This window comes from Astyanax mexicanus, chromosome 15, assembly GCF_023375975.1.
Source record: "Astyanax mexicanus isolate ESR-SI-001 chromosome 15, AstMex3_surface, whole genome shotgun sequence".
NCBI lineage: Eukaryota > Metazoa > Chordata > Actinopteri > Characiformes > Acestrorhamphidae > Astyanax > Astyanax mexicanus.
The window spans coordinates 33,013,161-33,037,690 of NC_064422.1; the positions used below are offsets into that span (position 1 = coordinate 33,013,161).

General features: G+C 39.9%; 1 protein-coding gene across 2 annotated transcripts in view; it reads right to left on the bottom strand.

Annotated features, from left to right (window-relative positions):
* Positions 1-24,530, bottom strand: part of bahcc1b (BAH domain and coiled-coil containing 1b) — a 111,358-nt gene that overhangs the window by 81,674 nt on the left and 5,154 nt on the right. Inside the window, exons 1-2 of one of the 2 annotated variants that reach the window (XM_015608380.3) lie at positions 22,245-22,450; positions 19,710-20,014 (exon numbers count right to left, since the gene is read on the bottom strand). In XM_015608380.3, coding sequence (XP_015463866.3) covers positions 19,710-19,962 — 253 coding nt within the window. In that variant the 5' untranslated portion in view covers positions 19,963-20,014; positions 22,245-22,450. Of the gene's footprint in view, positions 1-19,709; positions 20,015-22,244; positions 22,451-24,530 lie in introns of those variants that run through there. The other variant, XM_007259297.4, reaches the window with a different exon arrangement.

Here is a 24,530-nt window from a genome sequence, read left to right on the forward strand (position 1 = left end):
GGAAAGAAGAGATCAAAAGATCTGAATCACAATCACACCAAGTCACAATCAAAGCTGCAGCAGGGAGCAGAGACTCACTCTCTCACCACACATCCACTGCAACTTTCATTAAAGCTCCATTAGAGCAAAGCACAGCTCCTAGCACTGAGGCTGAGGGATTACTAAAGCTTCCATTCATGCTTTACACTTGCCCCTTTTTCATCAGCCTGGACAGGCTCCATGTCCGTTTGTGTGTGTGTGTGTGTGGGAAGGGGAGATGATGGCGTGGACTGTGAGACTCTGACTGCCCCTGTGTTGTGTCCACAGCTGTGTGTCAGGCTGCTGACCCCCAAACAAAGCTCAGCACAGAGGAAGCCCTATCTGGCAGGCGTGATAGAGGACAGGCCAAGCCAAGGCAGCCACGCTGAAGCCCTGGAGATAAAGCCAGCAGGACAAAACAACACCAGCAAGGCCTTTGATAACAACCGCTCACTGGAGCCAGCGTTGCACGACACGCACCAACAGAGACCAACACACATCACACAGACTTTCTCTCAGTCTCTCTCTCTTTCTCCCTGTCTGACAAACACACACACACACACACATGTATATGCACAAAAGCTACATATGTGTGACAGTGTAGATCACAGGAATTGGAACACAAATTAGCTTTGGTCACTGTAGCTATAGAAACATGAGCAGCAACAGCTAGCTATAACCCTTAGAGACAGCACATGGTACAATAATCCTGTGTTTACTGTCTGTATTTCGTACATCTGCAATAAAGTACATTTCATATTATCAAAGCCAGCAAAAGTCTTCCTCAAACAAATGAACTTATAGTTTAGAGGCAATACCTTTGTTACATTTAAACACATTCACACAGATTACCTTTCATCCATTATTGAAAATAATTGAGTCCAAACAGAGACGAAAACGCTTGCACAAGCATAAGCTAGACCTCTATGGAGCAATAGTACCTAATGAAGACAGACATGAAATCACCACAAAATAGAAAGAAAGCACAGATATTTCACAACAAACTGCACACTAGTCCTTATGCGGTGCATTATGCAAGGCAGGAAATTATGGATTCTACATCTAAACAAAGCATTATACTGTATATTTATATTTAATCTGAAATCCAGTGCTACGTGAGTAGCCTCTCCCTTTCTGTTGCATTGTGCATTGCATTGTAGGAGAATAGTATTCACTGGAACTAATGCAAAGTATGTATGCATTGTTAATATTTAAGTTTACTTATCTTTGACAGTTGGCAGCTCTATTACAACATACACATAATTAGTACAAAATTGGAACACGCCATGAGGACATTTAACAGTATATAAAAAGTTTTTGTATAGCACTATACTAACAGCTCTGCAACATGAATGTGTGAAGCAAAAAAGAAAGACAGAGAGAGAGAGGGAGAGAGAGAGAGAGAGAGAGAGAGAGAGAGGGATGCTAGTTGCTGAGTTTTCTAATACCGTGTCTTCACAAGGACTAACGTCAAGGTGTCCCAGTTTCTTCTGAACTTGCCTCATGCTGCAATATAATCCATACTGTATGTAGCAGTTAGAACAATGAACATCTTAATTCAACAGCCTCTTAGTGCTAATGATAAGTGAGGCAACAAAGACTGAAAAACCAAGCAAAGTAAATGAGTGGAGAGTGTGTTGGGTAATGAAGATGCAGGGAGCGAGTGCTGATGTCATTGGCATTAGTTGGCCCTATTAGGGAGCTGTGTGCTGGGTGTCACTATCCAGCATTGCTTCTCATTAATCAGAGGGCTTGTCTTTCTTTCCTCCCTCTATCTCTCTCTTACTGTTCCTCCCCCACACCCTTTCCCTCCCAGTACATCCTCTCTACCTCCCTGCAGCCGCCCCTCTCTCTTTCTCTCTGTCTCTGCTGTATTTAATGTGCAGTCACTGTTTACACCCCAGACGGCGCGTACAGCACTTTAATCTCGGCAGTGTGTACATGACATCAGCACTCTCGCCGGTGCATAAACCCAGAGAATGAACACACACAACACACTCACACACATACCCATCCCACATGCCCCCCCCCACCACCACACACACACAAAATCCTGCATGCACAGCACAACCCTCCCACCCACCCACCCACCTCCACTGCGCTGCCAACTATAACATTGTGCTCTTAAATATATCATGCTTCATTTTGCATAATAGTACAAACATGCAGTATAATACTGCACTTTATATGCCTGTGCACAGTGTGTAATACTGAAAGCGAATGATTTGCTCAATTCTGAGCTTCTTACATGAATTTTATGAGCAAGGTAGGCTTTCTCAGCATTAGAAACAGCAGAGCCCGCGCCACCCTCCAGTGGAACCCCTGCTTATGCCTGCACATGAATAATCATCAGCGCATTCGAAATGAGTAAAATCATCAGTGAATATTATAGTCGGAATCTAATGCACATTTTGGTCTGGAATGGATTTGGACTGAATGAATTAGTGATTTCCATGTTTCTCCCACTTAATACAGAGAGGCGACTATACACAGTATATGTCCAAATCTTTGTGGACAACTTTACTCAAGATAAATATAATAAAGCTGGGGCTGGTAAATTAATCACACATTAATAGAAACAGACATTCCGACCTCTAACTGACGTTACAATTTTTGAGTTCATGTACTATCCCCTTAAAAAAAAACATACTATTTAGTAGTAACGTGACTCAGTCCGATTCAGTCTAGTTCATATCTGTGGCATAACATGGAGGAGAACCTGAATGCTGAACCAACTGAAAAAAAGCAGGCAACTCGAGCAGCATGTAACAAAGAAAATGCTATGTTCCTCATACTTCACAATAATCTATATATCATCATTAAGAATTTATTAAATTAATCTTGATACTTATTTGAGATCATCGTATCATTGAGCACTAAATTCAGTTACTAATGTGCAAATGCAAAAACAGCATGTCTAGTCCCTGTGAAAGATAACTGCTAATACAACAGGACTCCCTGGAGGAAATAAATATGAATTATTGACACCAACGAGCACCCAAAACCAGACAGGACAAAACGCTGTTCTCTGGAATAAAGGTATACCATCCAATACTTTTTGTATAAGTTAGGGAGCTGAGGATGATGAGGTGAGGTGATCATCCAACATCTCTGAATGAAATCCAATACTCACCGCAATGCTACAAAATCTAGTAAAAATCCTTCCTATGACAGTAAAGACAGTTACTCCAACAAAAGCAGGATTAACCATTTTTTTTAATACCATTGATAAAAAAAATGAAATGAGCACAGGATCCAATATGTTTATCCATATATTGTATATATAGTGTTCATTCATCCATAACATGCTCAGTTTTACATAGTACTTACACATTCTCTCTCTGTCTCTCTCCAGTTTTCTCCTTCTCTCACACACAAGTGCACACACACACACACACACACACACACAGAGACACTCTCTAACTCGCTCATATACTGTCTCCTTTCCCATTTGCCTGTTTGTTACATATTTTTTTCTTTCTCACTATCGCACACTCTCTCCCTCTCGCTCCCTCAGAGTCGTGTTCTGGGTGAGTTCAGTATTGAAAGCTGCTCTAATCCTGCACTAACCAGCCTCTATACGCCTCTCAGCCTGAAGCTCAGAGCTCCCCAGCCCAGAGAGAGATTACAGCAGGGAATGAGACCCCCTCCACTGACCTGCGTGCACACACACACATGCACACACACACTCCCAAGCATACAGCAGTGCACTGCCATCAGGGTAATGAGATTACATTTTCTTTCGAGTCATGAGTGTGTATCTGAATATGGGTGTAAGTGTGTCTGTGTGGTGTTGTTCAAATTAACTATTCATGTCTAACAATTTTAACAGAAGGGGGTTGTCTTTGTAGGATATGGCATGTGGTAACAACACTCTGAGAACATATAATACACCCTCCACGCAACACACACACACATGCACTCAGTTAAGGGTCACGCATTCCTGTTCACTCTAAATCACATTCATTAAGTTGCCATGCTGATGGTCATTGAACATGTTTGCTGCCTAATCGAGTTGACTGGGATCATTACTGGGCGCCTCATGACTGGACCTGGGCCACATCAATAGCGCGCTGCTTCAAAAGCACTGATGTGAAAGCCGCTGGATGGGTCAGGGCTGAGAGGGCCAAACAGTGGGGATATTGCTTTCGTTCGTCCAACTCAGTGTGCCATGGGTACACATTTGAAGACCAGGTGGGGTGAAGAAAGCAGACGAGGGGATGCAAGACATTATTAGTCTCATGAGAAAACCTAATATAATGATATATTTTTCTATGTTTATGTCTAAAGATTTGGAATATTATGTATACTTCTTGCCTTCTATAACATTATATATCATTGGTTGTATATGCTTTAACTAATTAAAAGAGTAAGTCAAATGATATCCACTTTAGTGTATTACCACTGGCTGTCACAATGTCAAATTTGTAACCAGATTTTGTCCAGGACCAGATCTGGAGACTAGATCTGCACCTTCACCCACAAGAAGCATGTCTCAAACTGCCATCACTGTATTGAATGTTTTTAAAGTACAAGTTCATGTTCATTCAATTCATATATTTTATTCAGATGGGATTTTGATTTCTATCAAATTTCAGCAATGGAGCACCTGTGGTGGATTAACTTTTGAGAGACATTACTCTGCCCATGCCTTTCTACAGTAACTGGTTCATTGGGCACAAAGCATTACTGTAAAATGGAACAATGGAGGCATGTGACTTTTATATTTTACAGTGCACTAAAGTTCTACATAATCAATCAACCAACCAATCAATCAGCATAAGTTTAATCAGCTATTTTTTTAATTAAAAGAGCAGCTGATAGCAGGCAAGGCCTGTCATGATAATAACATTTATCATACAATAAATTGACACAACCTCAACAATACTGGTATTGTCTTACGTTTATTTGTTCACATATATAACACTAAACAGTATTTTTGTCAGTCATGCAGTGACCAAAGCTTCAATAACTGCGACTCCACAAAGTTGTCTTGTCTTTAAAAGGGTTAGGGTTAAAATTGCTTTGTTATTCTATTGTATTTAGTCAGTGGCATTTAATGGTCTCAAAGTTACAGTAATATTGTTTATCGCAATAGTTTCTAGGATGATATATTGGCCACAAAACATTATTGTAACATGCCTACAGACAAGCATCATACAAATCAACCAAAACAAACAAAAAAATTTACACACAATTTTTGTTGTCTTTAAAAGGGGAAAATTGCTGTTATGCTATTTTATTGTCAGTGGCATGTAATGGTCTTAAAATGACTAATATTATTTATCACAATTTTTTCGATGTTATATATATTGTTCTCAAAAAAAAAAATCTTATTTTGGCAGTTCTACAGGCCAGCATCATACACAATCAACCACAACAAAAAACACCATTTTAAACCCATACACAACGTGTGAATTTAAAGCTGATGTCCATAAGTTTTGGGATTTAGGGCCCTCTCTGGTGAGAATGGTTAATTGCACCAAGCATGCAGAAGAATCATTTTAAACTGGACGGGTGTGATGCTGCCTCCTTTCTGACAGATGAATCTGATTCCAGGTTATGTTCAGTCAGAGAGAGAGAGAGAGAGAGAGAGAGAGAGAGAGAGAGAGAGAGATCTCAGTCAGAAACTTCACTTAAACTACGCATTTTGTTTTTACTATGAGTGAAGGAGCTACTGAGCTCTGTGTTTCCCCTTCTAAAGTCTCCATTGCTCTCGTTCAGTAAAACTGAGCCAGATTCTTTTTAAGAGGCTGTACATGTGCCTAAATACATAAAGACGCTTGACGTGGCCAGAACAACTCCCACAAAAAAAGATCCCCACACCCCAGTTTTAGAATGAATATATTAGACTTCATTAGACTCCAGCACACTGGTACTATTAAACACAATATTTTGTGTCTTCTCCACTCAGAAATGCTTCTGCTTTGAGTTTAGAAACAAAATAAAACGGACTGCCAGTTTAATCTACCAGAAAATCAATCTAAATTTAAAATCTGCTTCTTTTCTAAATGTTCTAAGAGGTTTCAATACAACACTAGCAAAAGCAGGTAATGCATATAATGCGTGAAGTGGTCAGTCCTGTGTTCTTCAGTCTGGTCTGGTCAGTGTGGTCATCATGCTTGCTCACATGACTCTCTCCCTTTGTGTGTGTGTGTGTGTGTGTGTATGTGTGTGTGTGCGTGTGTGTGTGTGTGTGTATGTGTGTGTGGGCCAAAGCCCTCCTCCTGAGCGGGAGTGAGGAGCAATCAGAGAGAGGGGGCGTGCTGCCGGCGCCACAAAACAAACATGTTCTTGCCAAAAAATATATAAAAAAAGAAGCGCAAAAACAAAAATAAGACACGGGAAGAGGATAAGAGAGGAATGAAAGCGCGCGAGGAAAACCCAACGAGCAATCAAAGCGCGCGCGAGAGACAAAGAGGCGCGCGACGACGACAGTTTTGTTTTAATCAGAGAACATGTGAACGCTCGGATCCGCGCGCGCGCCTGCAACAGTTGTCCCCCTCGAATTAGAGCGAGGAGAGGCTTCTGCACGAGAGAGTGCGAGAGAGAGAGAGAGAGAGAGAGAGAGAGAGAGAGAGTAAGAGAGAGAGAGACCGTCCCTCGAGACTGATTAATATTGAATTCCTGATGCTAATCTTTGTTTTCCACTTTTTTTCTTTACTGGTGTCGAAGCTGACACGTCCTGAAGAAGCGCGCCTTATGTATATTTAATGAAGCTTCTGCATTCATTTAGCTCGTTTCGTCTCGCTGTGTGGCGTCGCCCTCTTATGAGCGCGCGCTGCCGCTCCTTATAACCCGCGCGGATCTTTCCCTATATGCCCCAATCTACAACTGGGGTACATTTTCAGTATGGAAATATTTGACTCATCAGTCAGCTCTGTTACTGGTACCCATCTGCCATTTCAACGTTTATTCACGGTTAAATCAACGTCACGGATCAAAGCTGAATCAACCCTGGGTTACATTTGGATTTTGAAAGATAAATCAGCGTAGATCTTAGGACGTTGTTTCAACGTCTTAGTTTTCAACTATATATTACATATCATTTAATTTATTCTAAATTGTACACCTTTACAGACACTGGTTCTTTATAAAACCATAAACAATCTTTTAATTAATAAGCATTTTTCTTAACCCGTAAGAGCTTATACCCATTTTTTAATATTGATACTAAACTCATATTGGAATCAGATAAATTTAGTGGGCAGCTCATTAAAGTTTTTTTTATGGGGCACATGGCTGTAAATCAGATCTAGTTCTACGGAACTTAAAAAGATAAATAAAGCGTTTATTTAAGTGTTGTTAAACCTGATGGAACAGAGCTGTTGACAAAAAAAAACACACTTTTAAAAGGAGATTATTTTATCTCCAGTACTATAAACACTCATACATTCTGGAAATAAGGTCAGATAAACAAACACACATTCACACACTGTGCTGTAATGAACCTTGGAACTTCATGAGTTAAAATGACTAAGAAAGTGCAGTATTGAACTTTACACAGCTTTTAAAAATAGTCTTTGACACAAATGTCACCATTGGCTCTTTTGGGTTAACCATTTCACTATTCCAATTACCATTTAACGTTGTTTCAACATTTTTTTTTTTCAATGTTCAACTACGACAGACATTATTTAAACTATCTCAGTGTAAAAGTTAGGTTATGTGCCAGCTTAAGCCATTTAAACCATTAACAGAGTTGACAAAAACAGTTTCAAATTTGTAATATTTTTTAAACTCCTCATGTTGACCTTATTTCAGACAGCGTGTAGAAAACTGAATTTCATTACCTTCAACATATCATTTACTTAGAAAACAATGGAAGGCTCACTCAGTATCAAAATAACAGATTTGACCAATAAAAATAATGAGTTTAGAAGTTTGACATCTTACCTCATTGTACGCATTTTATCAATCTTTAGGTAACAGAGCTGGCAAAAAGTTAAACTGGCGGGAGTAATGATTATTTTTTTCTGAATAAATTGTGCATAAAATATGGATTAATCATTGCTAATTTTGAAAAACTAATGCAATCAACTGGACTTTTTCTCAAATTTAACTAAATAAAGCTTGTTTTTTTTTTTTTTTTTTCTAGAATGACCCGTACACACTTAACGCAAATACATATATACAGTACAGTCCTCCCTCCACACTAACAGCAGAGCACCGTAACAGGAGCGAGGGCACAAGAAAGAGAGGAGGAGAGACTGTGTGCACTGCTGCTTCTTGCTGGACAGGTTAGGTGTTAGATGTCAAGGCACGAGCCTCATCCGCTGACATCACGTCTGCACCCGATTGTGATGTCATCAAAACACAACACAAACAAGGGTAAACATTAGCCTTCTAACCTTGGCCAAGACAAGCCTCTCTCCCTCTTTCTATCGCTCTCTCTCTCACACACACACAAACACTCTTGAGGTTCACTCATTTATTAATACTCTCATGTGCACACACACATGCACAGCACATTTTTAATGGACTCCATGCTGTTGACAAGGCCTCAAAGGGCACGTGGAATGTCCACACACACATGTACATAGAGAGAGAAAGAGAGAGAGAGAGAGAGAGAGAGAGAGAGAAAGAGCACTCTTAAGCAGACATAAAAGGAAAACTCAGTACCACTCAATACAATTCCCTCTACCTTCACACAGACAGAGAGAAAGAGAGGGAGAAAGTGTGTGTGAGAGAGAGAGAGAGAGAGGTGGGGGGTGCACACAGACCCCATTACTATAGCCTAGCACTCCTCTCCTCATCCTGAGCTTTCTAATCAAGCATTCCCTCTTCTTCCCACCAGTACAAAAGCTCTTTTAGCGTTTTGTTTTGCAGCCTGTTTAAAATGTCATTTCTCTCTTGTTATCAGACATCAAAGCCAGCTCGGAGGGCTTTTATTTTCTTAGCCAAATCCCAAAATTGTTTCTGATTTAGAGAGCTGGCCACAGGCCTAGCAGCGTTTGGATTTAATAACAGCACTGAGAGAGAGAGGGAGAGTGAGAGAGAGAGAGGGAGAGAGATTCCTCCTCATGGTTATGGTTAAAATGGGCTGTGGTAGCTAGGTTCATCAGTGAAGTGTCAAAATGAAAAGTAGCTCACAGGATGTAGCAAGCAGCTTGCACACACACACACACACACACACACACACACACACAGTTACAAAAGAAAGAGAATGTCCTGCCTGAACAAGACTAATGAATGACTGGAAATCTCTCTCTCTCTCTCTCTCTCTCTTCTCTCTTCTCTCTTCTCTCTCACACACACTCACACACTCTCAACCTTTTATTCTATCTGGCAAAAGCAAAGACAAACTAATCTGAACGGGTGAAAGTGTAGCAGAAGTGGGGCGGTAAAGTGCGCATATTTCTTTCAGCAGCTGCCCAAACAGTTCCCTTTGTGTGACTTTCGCGAGGAAACGTGTGTGAAATATGTTTTAAACAGAAGCTTGAAAAAAAATGACAGAGAAATGACCAGAAAGTGAGACTTTTCCCCCAAAAAAAGGAGAAAGGGAGAAAAGAAAAATTGTGGGGTGGTGAATTGATGGAATCTAAACAGCGGCACTGATGAATAAGGGGGTTGTTTTCATGTGAAAATTTGAGCTGATAGGCAAACAGTGGAGGAGAGAAAGTGTGTGTGTGTGTGTGTGTGTGTGTGTGTGTGTGTGTGTGTGTGTGTGTGTGTGTGTGTGTGTGTGTGACAGCTGTATAAATGAGCTCTGAAGCTCACAGCACCCCAGTGCACTGCCTCATTGTTGTGCTGATCCAATGCATGGCAGATGAACCCAGGGTTTAAGAGTGAAGGAGTGTGTGTGTGTATGTGTGTGTGTGTTTCCAGCATTTGTGTCTGAAATGTAGTCTGTGTGTCAGTATGCATGTGTATGTGCGTGTGTGTGTTTGAAATAAAGAGCATGAGCAAGCAGGAGAGTACTGCTGCTGGTTGATTCACAGTGCGCATGTGCATGCATGTGTGTTTAGCACATTTATCACACTCACTGCTCTTGTATCACTTATATAAATACAAGGTGAGAGGGTGACAATTTTCAGATTTGGTGTGAAACACCAAGGTTGCAAGTTAGAGTGCGTATTTTTGTGCACATTTTTAGAGTGTTACACATTTCATCACAATTACTTCTCTTTCTCTCTTTCAGGTCTCTACAGCCCTGCTGTGAACAATACTCATTATCATTTATACTGTAGTTCTAGTCAGTCAAATAGTCATCAATATACAGCTATTGTATAATATACAGCAAATGTATCCTCAAAGGTATAATATGATGTCAAACTGTTTTCCTTAAAAGTAGGGAAAAACAATGAATATATTAGGAATATAAAACAAATATGTCCCTTAACTAATGACATACCACAGATGTAACAGTTTTGTAATATTTACATATATAACAGTATAATGTACATCAAACAATTATACACCATAAGGAAAAAAGTACTGGGGCACCTGCTCATATTTATTTTTTGAAATCACATATAGTAAATAAAACACTTAATCTTGCTTTTGATGGAGTAACTACAATGTCAAGGAAAGGTTTTCTACTTGGCTTTGAAGCGTTGCTGTGAGCTGTATTCAGCTACAGTAAGTGAGGCAAGGATGTTGGATAATTACCACCCACCTGATCCCAAACTCCTCAAATCATACTCCTAAAAGTTTTGGATATGTCGTTTTAATTCCAAAGAACACAGCTCCACTGCTCCACAGCTAGGGGTTTATACTCCTGTAGCCCATGTCTGGCATTAGGCAGCATTGCTGTAAGGATTTGATTACATTCAACAACAAGAGTTAAAGTGTTAGTGAGGACAGAATGATGAATGATCACCACCCCACCACCTTCACCTCTGTGTTAGCAATGGGTGCACTTTACAATAACTACATGCATTCTATCTCTTTACCAACATATCTACTCACCCACTATTTACCTACTTATCTTTCCTTCCACATGCACACACACTATCTATACATCTGTCTAACTACCTATCTTCCAACCCACCCACTACCCATCACTGTGGATGTGCAAAGGCATCATTTGAGCTCTGAGCTAGAGGTTGTACTTAAGACAGGGCAGCAGATCTCTTAGCATGCTGGGACACATATGATCGTGTGTGTGTGTATCTTTGTGTGTGTGTGTGTGTGTGTGTGTGCGCAGGCATGTGTGCATGCTTGTTTGTGTGTTTTGGGGATGGAGACTATGCCCGGTTATGCCAGAGAGTGCAGCTCTGCTGAATCATTCTACACACACACACACACACACACACACAAACAGAGAGAGAGAGACCCAGGCAGACGCACACGCAGAGTGCTCAGCTGGCAGGGAGAGTGAGTGGCGACGGAACGCGCCGGGCTCTGTGCTACCAAGCAGAGGTAATTGGGCCAGATTACCAACCAGGTGGAAACATTCAGTCTCTCTTTTTCCTTTTTTTCCTCTACCCCCTGCCTCTATTTCACTAACTCTGTGCCTCTCTCCCTCCATCAATTTTCTCACTGTTGTTTTGTCCTTTAGTGCTTTGGTGTGGTCAAATGCAAGACTGAGTCCATTTCTGCTTTTAGTTACTCCCAGCATCCACATATATGTTAATTTCTGTGAGATTATGACATTGAAGCTATTTAAACTATGTGTAAAAATAAACTAATTCAATTAAATTGTGAAATTAAATGTATTCATTTATGAGGAACATTGCCATTCAAGCCTGTCGTTATCTCAATCTAAAAAAATCACTTATCTGTCATTAGACATTGTGCCAATATTTTCTATTGGCTTCAGAGCATCCCATTCTAATGGCAATACTTCTCTCTACAGGGACAAACTGTAAGCATTTTTTTATACATCTGTGGCCTCAATGGATGCAACTTAGAGTAGTGTTAGCATTTGCCCACAAACATTTGTATATATACAGTGTATTTAATTCTAAGATGCTGCTGCTTCATTACGCTAAAGGCAGGGTGGCTTTTAATTGAAAAATGATTAATAAACACTGCCTCCGTTTTGCAGGACAGCTCGTCTACACTGTACAGAGGAAACACAGACCACCCTACAAACATAGGGGTATGAAATATATTGAAAGAGAGATCAAGAGAGTAGGGTTGTCACGATACCAAAATTTTGACTTCGATACCGATACCAACTGTAGTATCACGATTCTCGATACCAAAACGATACTTGGAAGAAAAAAAAACAATAAAAATATCTGAACATAAAATGTTAATTTTTGACTGAACTGGATTGAACACTGAACAATCGGTGCAAACGTTTTTATTCTAAAATGAAACATTTGTACAAAAAACAAGTTTCGTTATTATAACCTTAACTATAACATAATTATCTAAACACTTCCTAAAAACTAAAACTAAAACCAGAGGTAATGGTAGCCTGACTATGTGAACCTGACGGGCGGGCAGAAGTTAAGTTCTGAATAAGGAAAATAAAGAGACAGAAGAACATTACAATGTTATGTTCATTTTAACACTCACTGCTCCGTTTTATTAATCAACCGTTTACCGTTTTTAATAAGCCCATGTTCAGTGTAACGAGCAAGCAGGCTACGTGCCTGACCACAGATTTGCGATGGAAACGCGAAAACGTGAACATCATGTTTCACAGCCAATGGGATAATGGAGAAATAGAGAAAACCACGGGTCCAAAACAAAACTCCTGCACACTCCTCTCCGTGTTAACGTGATTTACTAGCAGTCGCTAGTAAATCTTAGTAAGGCTACAGACAGAGTGTATCTTGACTAACTCCACTAACCTGTCGACTTCTCAGCACTTTGTAGAGATCAGGGTGCTTGTCTGCTAAATGAATGAGCGAAATATGATCAGAATTATGTTAAATAACACTGTAACATAGAAGCATAGAACTATTATTTAATTAAAATTATTTTTAAGAACAGCTAAACACAGTGCTGCAGGTCAAACGCGGAGGCGTTCACGTGCGAGAGAGAGACAGAGAAAGAGTGAGAGAGTGAGAGAGCGAGAGTGAGAGAGATTTGCGTGTTCTGATGTGAGCTACTCACAGGTAAAGGTTCTCTTTGATCTCCTCGTGCTCATATTCTAGTCCCATACATAATTCTGCAGCTCCCTCAGTGTTTTCTGTCGTATTTTGCGGCTAGCGCGAGCGCTTACAACTAACACCGCGGAGCGCGAGGTGCCGCCGCCCTTGTGCCGAATCCGCTACTGAATCCGACTCCCGCTTCGCGGACAGAATCGGCACAACACCCCCCGCTGTACAACTGCGGGAGTGAAAACAGCGCTAATAAAGTAGTTTAGTTTCACTTTCAGTTTTCGTTATTTTATTTAAAAATAAAAATATCAATAAAAAACAGATGCCTACATCTCAGACTATTTTCCCACACTTCACTCCTCGCGCCCGTTTTGTCCACAAGTCGCGGACGAGAGACATCTGTTATTTTAGCCGTCGCCATTCTACACTCGCTGCTGCTCTGCTGGCTTGCGCGTGAATCGATTCATTTGTTCAGAACACTAAGTTTATCTGAATCCTGCCACACCGACTGCTGCGGTGTGAATCAGTTTTCTTATGAACTGAATCAAATCGCGCCTACTAATTTGACTCATTTGAAGCTAGTGACTGGGCTATATACAGTATCGAAAGCATCGAACGCTAAAGAACCGAATCGTTTGTGATGACGTAGTATCGAAAAAGAATCGAACCTTCGGTACACCGTGCAACTCTACAAGAGAGAGAGACAAAAAGAGAAAGTGTGTGAGAGGGGAGAGCAGGGGAGGGAGGGAAAGAAAGAGAGAGAGAGAGAGAGAGAGAGAGAGATGTAAGCAGACTCATGCCAGAGCAGCGCACTAATTTAAACTACAAGCCCTATCAAAGCCTGAGGGCTGTAGGCCGCTCCCCATCACACACGCGCATACACACGCACACAGAGAGAGAGAGAGAGAGAGAGAGAGAGAGAGAGAGAGGAGAGCAGAGCAAAGCAGAGCAGCAGAGGAGGAGCAGGAGGACGAGTGCAGAAGCCGAGCGGACGATCAGCAGGATCACTCAAACACGACTCAGAGCAGAACTGAGAGAAAAAGCCAAGCTGTGTTTGACAGGATAAAGCTCTGCTTCTCCACACACATGAATGAAAGAGCGCAAAGCCTGCACACGGTCACACCATATCCCCCTTCAATAAAATCAAGACTCAAGACTGTGTGTCTGTGTGGAAGGGAGGGGGTGTTTGCACGTGAGTGAAAGAGAGAGAGATTCTTAATTTAGTGTGAAGCTCAAGGCTCATTGCTGTGTGTGTGTGTTGTTTCTCTGTGCAGCTTGCACTGCTCTGGATCTCATGTCTCATCTACACACATACACACACATACACACACGTACACACACGTACACACACGTATACACACGTATACACACGTATACACACGTATACACACAGCACTGCTTGGTCCTCAAAGAAAATTTAAGAATGCTCATTGATTTTCAAAAATACTCAGGAGAGAGAGAGAGCGCGAGAGTGTGTGTGTGTGTGTGTGTGTGTGTGTGTGTGTGTGTGTGTGTGTGTGTGTGAGAGAGAGAGAGAGAGAGAGAGAGAGAGAGAGAGAGAGAGAGAGAGAGAGAGAGAGAGAGAGAGAGAGAGAGAGAGAGAGAGAGAGAGAAAGAAAGAGTGCGAATGACAGTGGAAAAAAGGTGGGGCAAAGGGTGCATGACAGTGTATTTTAGCATCTTCAGCACAGCCATAAGGCAATTATGACACTGAATAAACCTTCTATTGCATGAAAAACATATCCACAGCTGGCAGAATAATATGAATGATCAACAGAATTTTACAGCTCTTTCCTTTTTTTAAAGAATGACATTTTCACTGATTTCAATATGAAGAAAATGAGCTTTCTATTTCTGGATATATGTTGGCGATATTATGGGAATGACAGCATTACTATAAGTAGGGGTATGACTGACAAAAACCGGTATTGGCAGATACTTATGGTTGCAGTAAAGTATTGATCACGAAAATGTGGTATGATGCCACCTCTTGTTATTACTACAATCTCTGCCCATCTTTATCAACTTATTTAATCCATACTTATGCTGTGTTAAGGTGAATGTTTATTAAGGTTGACCATTTCTAACCATTAAGAAACGTGTTTAACTAGATGACTACGTCCTCCCTTGTGCATCTGCCACTGTCACCCTTGCTAACTTTCTTGGGGTTACATAATTTTTCTTTTCTTATTTCCAAATTTCTGCAAAGCTACAACATAACATCCTTTGATAGCCACATAAGATTGGGCTGACCCTGGCCACTTACCACTTGGAATGATGTCCCAAAAGTGGGCCAGATGTGGTTGCCTAAATCTAGTTGTTAAATTATGGGTTGAGTGGTGGGTCAGTTCTGACAGAGTAAATTTAAAAGAATGATTATTAATATCATAAATTGTTTGAAGAAAAATATGAGAGATATGTGGGCCACTAGAAAATGTCAGATATGGTTGAGGTTCAGGCCACATTAAATGTTATCAGGGTTAGGTTGAAAATGTGCTATAAAATTTGAATCAACTTAACTTCAGATCTTGGTTTCACACCAAGATACAAAAAAAAAAAAAAATACACTGTTTTTTCAATGCAATGCTCAAAATCTATGTTTCGAAAATATTAAGATAAAAAGATGGGTCTCTAGTAATAATACGTGTCTCTAGTAACTGTGTAGTTACATGTTAATATCCATGTAATAATAGTCTTACTACTGGTGGAGTACATATTAATTACAGACATAAAGATTATGTAATTGCATTTGTATCTGTGTCATTTATACAAAGCAGAATGTTTTGTCATTCTTCACATAATAAAATCAGATTTTTTTTGTTTGTAATCAAACACAATCACAACCCCAATAACAAACTATCAAGAGAAACAAAAGTGTATACACAACTAATTAAATACACATTATTACATGTTATTACACTAGTAATACATGTTATTACACTAGTGAACACTAGGAACTACACTGTTATTAAGGACACTTAAAAGTGGTACCACAAGATGTTTTACAAAATCTGCTCAGCAAGATTAGATAGAGCTTGGGTCTGATGCTTGGGACAGAGTAGCACTAAAGCAGAATCTGAGGCCACAGCAGAACAAAACACCTCCTTCCACACACTCACACATGTACACACACATGCACACACACACACACACACATGCACACACACATGCACACACACACACACACACATGCACACACACACACACACACACACAGTAATGGTGCACCTGTACAGCATGAGCTGGCGTCCGCCTTAAGGCAGACGTTACAGACATCTGCTGAGGAGATGGAGCAGAGGAAAAGGGGAAAAAAGAAAGAAAGAAAGGAAATAATAGAAAAGGCATCCCACTGTACATATTATCCCTACACTTCTAACAAAGCAGCACCATTTGATCTGCACATGATCCGCGGTAGCACGGCAGTGCAACAAAGCCGGGCCGGTGCTGCTGTTTAAAAATGGATTCAGGAAGACGCCGATATCAAAGCCGTGGACAATGGAGCAACACACCGCAGCACAACTTAGCACAGGCAAACCAGAGAAATTCAACATTTGCTCGAGAACTACTAAAAACCGAGCGCGTGTGTACGTGTGGGTGTGTGTGCGCGTTTTCGTGCAGTTTGCTCTCCTCGCTTTATGAATTAGACTGAGGTATTTGCGTGGGACAAACAGAAAGGATTTGGAGGCCCCAGAGGGAGCCGATAGAGCCCCATCAAGCAGAGCTCGCGGCCATCTGACACCTACTGGGGCATTCACGAGCGGCTAGGTTACATCTCTGCGTTTAAAGGCCCCATATCCTAGAAACCCTAGATTTTTCCTCACATTTTATTTTTTAAATAGACTAAAAGAGGTTAATATCGAATGTGAACACTACAAGTAAAATTTCAGTGAAATGTACCGTTTTCCCCCACATCTAGATTACATATAGACTCGAAGCTGTAAAAAAGGTCTTGTTTGCAGCGATCGCTTTTGTGATTTCACAACATTACAATTATTATATTGCAAGTAGGGTGTTTTCTTCTAGAGCCACACTACAGAACAGATCATGATATACACACCGTCGCTGCCACGCTAAAAAAAATGCATCTCCATATTTGCCGTTTTCAAAATTTGACTTAATTTGAACGTGCCTGTTATATTTTCATTGTGTGCATACACGCGACAGGAACTCTCCAATACTTATTATTATAACTAGTTATATAACTATATTATAACTATATTATTTATTACATTTAATTTTACTGAAAGTTAAGAACGTTTTTTCCCTGCTCCTGTAAAAGAGACGTTTTGGAGAACAGCGACAATATATCAGTTCTAAAGCAACCATTTTAACAACTGCATAAACAGTCAGCTATGCTATCGCCTACTGTACCTGAAAAAGGTTGAAAAAAACTTTTTATAAAATATAATAAAATAATTATTTTTGATACATAAACCATTAAATACAAGCAAAAAGCGGACTGCAGTTTACGGCGTGAGAACGTCTTGTGAGAGTTCTGGGTCACCTACAGACCTTCTGGAGCTCCAAAACAAACCAGCAACGGGCTCCATATGGCCGCGACGGTGAAAACTATACTTGACACTATTTGAGCTGTACTCACAGTGAAGGAGCTGAAATGTTCTGAGTTCAGCAGGATAAAGCAGCAAAACCGAAATATTACATACAACATTACCATAAAAATGGTCAATACCATAAATATTATTGTTGTAATCCAAAATCATTTAACTACAGCATTATTATACAAAAGATAACGTACTTTTTTCATTCCAAAAAAATTAGAGAATTTCTATTGGTCTATTCACCATAGAATGCTGATACAGTGCAGATTTGCATTAATGTCTAAACATGACAGTGTGCATATACGACTTGCTCGGTCCAAACTGACTTGCCACATCATGTAACCTGAAGAACTGTGCTTTCTCTACTTTAAACAAAATAAAACAAAAGTTTCATGATTTTGTATGCTCACTTTTAGATATACAAAAACAACGAGAAAGAGATGCTTGAAAACAAGCAAAAGCCGCTTTAATAATGTTTGTTATTTAAAACTCTGCACTTAAATAATACATTACTACACAACCCTAATTTAGCATAATTATGTGACACCTTTCAAGTTAAACAGAACAAAGTCATGTGTTCGGTTTGATCCCAAAATATAAAAAGCAATTGCAATTGCTGTCAAACAAACAGCTGCTTCAACAAATACTTCAGACATTTTATATTCACAATCTGCTGCTCACAGAAACACCACATTACTGAGATCCTCGTGTACAGCCAGACCATAACCACGACAAACAGACCATAAAAAGAATAAAGGAAACAAAGTTAAATTAATAAAAACGCAGCTCTAAAATACCTTAAGCCGGCTGTACATAATAACAAATAAAGCATAAACGTTTTTAGCGTTATTGTTCTTTCTGAACACACTCATTGTCATCACAAATAAATATCTATCAGAATTTACGGAGATGATTAGGCCTACTTTGGAGATCATTTAAACGTTTAAACATACAACATGTTACTGATATACAAAAAAGTTATTCCTACAGAAATGTTAGGACAGATTAAAACCTACTAGCGGAAATTTAACAAGCCCGCACACACACGCGCCATCTCACACACACACACACACACACAAACAGCTTTCCTCCTTTTAAGAAAAATAATGGCCTGTGTCTGCACTGCTCTGCGCATTTACATCTGATTAATAATGAATGTGATTTAACACTCGTGTCCATAGTCTTCATATGCGCGCACGCGGCGGACTCGTGTCCTATCAGTGTGTATAAAAAAGAGAGAGTCTGAAATGCCCTCGTGTCCCAAAAGCGCACGAAGTTCTGAGCCACAGCCACTTGTTAAATGTAATGCAGGCCATTCACACCCAGACACGCCGCGCTCAACACTCACACACTGTCTCTCTCTCACTAACACACACACGGAATTTTCTGCTATTACAGAAGCATCTATTACCAAATCAAGCACACACATACATATACTCACGCACACACTCACGATTGACCCTAATCTTGGACACTCTACGATGAACTATAGCCCACCGTACTCGCACGCACGCGGACACATATACATGCACCGTGCCTTTTTCTTTTTCTTACTCAAACACACACATTCCAAACTTGCGTTATGAAGGCGCCGCGGCTGCGATAAGCAAAGCGGTCTGAAACAAAGGGTTCACTCCAGTGTATGTGAGTGAGCGAGCGTGTGTGTAGCACAGGAATAGGAATAGTAATAGGAGAAAGGGCGAAACAAAGAAGACATTTAACTTTAACACAAAAAAGTACGGCAGCTCTGAAATGTAGGACAGTTTGTTGGTGAACACACTGCTCGTGGGGTTCTACAGTGAATTTTGGAAAAACTAAATTGGAACTTTTGGCATTCCTAGCTGCAATGTCCCAGCGCAATAAATACATACGTTATTACAAAATAAATTATTAAATAATATAAAATAAGCACGTATATAAACGTATATAAAACAGATATATCCTACATCCAGTTTCAAAAATACTAGAAGAGCTGTTCAAAGTGGTGTGAAGTGTGTATGTTAAACCCATTTTCCACACAGTGTCTGACTACATTTAGCTTTCCAATAAATAACGCACACACGCCGTGCGTCCGTATAGACCAGAGGTAAAGGTAAAGGCAGAAGCAGAAGCGTCAGCAGGGTTGACAGACCTGAGTGTGGAGGAACCGGAAGGTGAGGGGGATAGTATTTTCCAGGCTGGAAGTGGCCCGGGTGCTGCGGGGCGGTGTGTGCGGCGGCGCGGTGCAGCAGCGGGCTGCGCTCAGCCAGCACATGCGGCGGAGGAGCGAAATCCCGGCCTTCCATCCCACAACAGCGCCGGATAAATCCCAAATCCAAAGGAGGGCAGGCAGAAGGCCGAACTGCTGCTATAATCCCGTTAGGAGCTGCGCCTAGCTCTCGCATTCAGCGCGGCTTTTGCTCTGACGGCCGGAAAAGCACGGCCCGCTCATAGTTTCTGCAAAACAGAACACACAAACAGTATTAGACCCAGATAGAGGAAACTAAAATGCAATTCAAACACATTCACAAATGCTGGTGAGTGCAGTTCAAAAAACGTGTATTTTGCTGTGGGTGAGACACGAGCGAGTGTAAAATGTTGTCAAAAGAGAAATGAAAAGAAGAGAAAAAGAAATGTCGTCTTTTGTTTTCTTAGTTGGCAAAAATATACCCCCTTAACTCATACACACATTACAAAAATCACAATACAATTTCGCGAAAAAAAAAAGAATTAAGAAAGAACACACACATCACACACACGTTTATATATATATATATATATATATATATATATATATATATATATATATATATATATATATATATATATATATACAAACATACACTTTAGGTTTAATACATTTGATTTACTTATATTGTTCTCTACCGATAGTTTACCTATGCAAACAACAGCACAGCGCCAATTGATATATTGATATGGTGCCTTGAGTCATTTTAGCTAAAAGAGCGTGCTGGTGTGAATTGATCTTTCCTTCTTTCCCTCTTTCCCTCTTCTGTCCCCTAAATCCGAGACTATGGGTGAACAGATTAGGCCTCGCCATCGTCACCTTTGGCCCGCAAATCCCCAAGTTTACTCAATCTTAAGTATTAACGTAAAAAAGACGTTTTGCCATCGTTAAAGTAACAGAAGGAAACCACTGTAAAGTCAGCCATGTATTATTTTAAATCGTATACAGTCTGAATAAAGCAAAAGGAACGACCTGTCCTAAAAACCTGTAAACTCATTCCGCCAGAAGAAGTGACTGTGGAGGTGAACCTGCTTTTATCACAGCATCTCAGATAAGGCAGCCAGCACAATGGCAATGAGCTGCATCAGACTGAACCTCTTTAGCACGCCAACCTAAATGATCAGAAACCACGGGAACATACGTGCAAGTCTTTATATTGCAATAATAATGCATGTGCAGTGTATAAAGATTAACATTTAAAGCGATCGATAGGGTGGAAAAGTCGCAGGAGGTTTGTGTTATATGCTACGAAGCTACTGAAACAGCTGCACATCCAGAATAAAGCGAGATTGAAAAACACATCACACACACACACACACACACACACACACACACACACTGTACACATTCACTCCAACCACTACATCCATTTTTAGATGTAAGGAGAAACTACACGTATATGCGAGTAAATGTAAATGAACGGATATAAACAGTGATTCACGTCCCTATTGTTAGGCAGACTGAGGAGAAGGCAATATCTGGATTCCACAATGAGAGGGAGATCCTGTCAAGCGTAAACATAAAGAGAACAGTCCATCGTTTTTAGACGGTAATGATCTTCTCGGCTGTTATAGTGCGGGTATTTTCGCTCGTGTTGAATTCGAGATCTAGAGCTGAGTGGGTGAAAAGCAGCGGTCTTATACTACATATTCAACCGCACAGGCATACTGTTTATCGCTTATTCTTCTACCGAAACCAGCTTGTAAGACAATGTGATTGTACAGGGTGGGAGATGCAGTAACACGCTTAATCTTTGTGAATGCTCTGGCTTTTTTTTTTAGATCGCTACTACTTCCTAAACATTAATTTCCAATCTAACAGCAACATGTAAGCAGGAGAACAGTCAAGTATACATTTATTACCACATAAAAAAATCAAAGGGAACTAAAATATGACGAATAGTACAATCCATTAATCCAGTCGTCTGACAGTACAGTAGATTTTTTGTAAAGTAAAAAGAGCACTTTAGTTGAAAAATATATGGAACATTATCGCATACTTTAATTATACATTTGTATTATATTCAACCAGTCAACATTTATTTACACCAGAGAAACACGTACAGTGATTTTTCTACAGTTCAGACAGAAAGTGTGCAGTAAATCTAATTACCAGGCATAATAAGAGATACAAATAATCCATCTACAACTACCATTATATTTTATTAGATATTTTATGTTTTATTAATAAATAGATATATTTCTGATGTTAGTAAGTCAGCGGTTTACAGCAAAAACTTGCTTACAATGACTATTACACATTTTACAGACAACAAGTCACAAACAAATACTGTCATTATCACAGCATCAGACATTTTGAATTAAAACCGAGAATTTAATGAAAAATAAATATAATAAATAAAGCGCAACTGTTAAATACAAATATGTATTATTGTTATGAGACACGCTGAAGTGTATACAATATAAATGAATTACTTACTGGTAAGTTATTCCTTGCATAACAGTAAATGGTTAAAAAACATAGTGTAAAAATGCGCGAAAGAAACCAGAGCCAGAATTAAAAAATATATATATTTATATCATTTAAAAACATGTGGAAACGGTTACATCCTAGTCTGCTGAGTGCAGTGTGTGCGGCTGAAGTTCGCAAAAACGCCGTACTGAAGCGAAGCCTCGTCTATCCAAGCTGAGGCTCTTTCCTGAGTCTGCTAATGCTACTGGAGGAGGGGAGGGAGGGGGGAGGGAGGGGGTGAGGCGGGAAGGGAGGGGGCAGAGCAGCAGGCTCGCCCATTGGTCCAATACCCACAGAGCAATAAGCTCGTGCAATGCGCCCCGGCATAAACACGGACTTTAATTGGTTGCTGCACGGAGCCAATGGCGTTTCAGCAACAGGCAGCTAAACAAAACGGCGGGCGCTATATTCAAGCTCTGCAGTAGAGCTCAGTCAAAGCACGAGCACATGGCACACTACTACTCTTCATAGCTTTACAGTAAAACTGTTGTTGACTGGTTAAAACGTATTATTGTTTTTTGGAGAGCAATTATATATTTTTGCATTAAATTATTGCATATGGAGGACCTTAACGTATTTTTCTAAGTCCAGAAAAAAACACGTAAAAGGTATCAAAAATCATCTGTCACTCACACATTCAGTGACGAGGTCTATATCTGGTTTATTAATACTGCTGTTCTGAAACTAAAGCTAAAAATCTCATTCACAATTTTAAACGCACCTATTTTTCTAAACAGACAGAAAATGCCACAGCATAGCTCTTCAGCAGGACGCATATTCAACTCTGTATTGGTTTAGAGCACAAAAGGGGTTAAAAACCCGGGCCTCGAGCTGGAGTGTGTTTGATTGGTTGGCATGTTGCCAGAACGGTGTCAATCATTGAGTGTAAACAAGGCTCTGATTGGCTGCTGGCCAGTCCGCACTGGGCTGCCTGAAAAAAGCAATTACTGGCCTTGCGGTTTCAAGGCGGCCCAGAGCTGGATGATGAAAGGAGATAAGGAGGGGCGGTTTCAAGGCCTCCCCCAGGCCAACCCAGCTGGCCCCAGAGCTAAAGCAGAGTCAAGAGTGACTTAATCAAAGGGAATACGTTAAAAAGGGGGAAATTACATGTTATATTAAATATAGCGTCTAGATGCGAGGATTAATATAGCTTAATACAACATCAACACAATAAAACGAACAGGCTGCGTGGAAATGAGCGAACTCGAGGAACAACATCGGAGCGCGAGTTTCGCCAAAAAACACACTGGTGAGAGCGACAAATGGAGGCGAAGACCGGTGTGGCCGCGCAGGTCGGAGATTTCTTTTTGAGAATTTCTCGCCGCATCGTGATTTCTATGCCTACTTTTAGGTGTTTTTCTTTGATAATTGACGTATCTCCAACGTAAGTAATATGCTTAGTGTTTTGAAAGAGTTACTGCAGAAAACAAAGCGCTAATGTTTGTATTATTTAAGAAATATAAGAAAAACGATCTACTCTATAAACATTGTTTTTTGTATTATTATTTATTATTATTATTATTATTATTATTATTATTATTATTATTATTATTATTATATAGCAGTAATTATATATATATATATAGCAGTAGTGCTGGTAACATTATAAAGTGGTTTCAAATAAATAAAATTATATGAAGCCGCACAAACATTTTGCCGTGCTCAGTCGTAATTTATAGTCATTAATTTTTTTTATTTGTTTTACATTTTTAAGTAGTACAAAAAAATTAAAAAGTGCTGATTTTGTCTTGGAATTGCCTTATCACTTTTTCCACACAAATAAACAATACACAACAATGTTCTTTGTTTCATTTCCTTCCATTGACGCGAGCATTAGATCATTCTTAAATAATGATACATTTTAAATAAAGCATTCAATAAATCAGAAACAGTAAATTTTGATAATCGCATTACATGATTTTAGTGTTTGGTTTTAGTAGCCCTACTTCAACTACACACACACATTACTCCCAAAACACAAATAACTTCCAATGTGTAAGGATGAAATGGAGGGTTTAGGGGGAACACAAAAAAACAAGCGAGTACACAAAATTTACGAGTGGATAGGGAGCACCACGTTGGAGTGAGAAAATTGAGTACACATACTCGCACACACAAAAGAATTCATAAGACAATCATTTTAAACCATTTGGAAAATGTTACCTGAACACGACATGTGTTCACTTACCCTGATAAAATTATTATGATGGCAACAGTAATTGTCATTAATTAATTATTTTGTTAAAAATAATT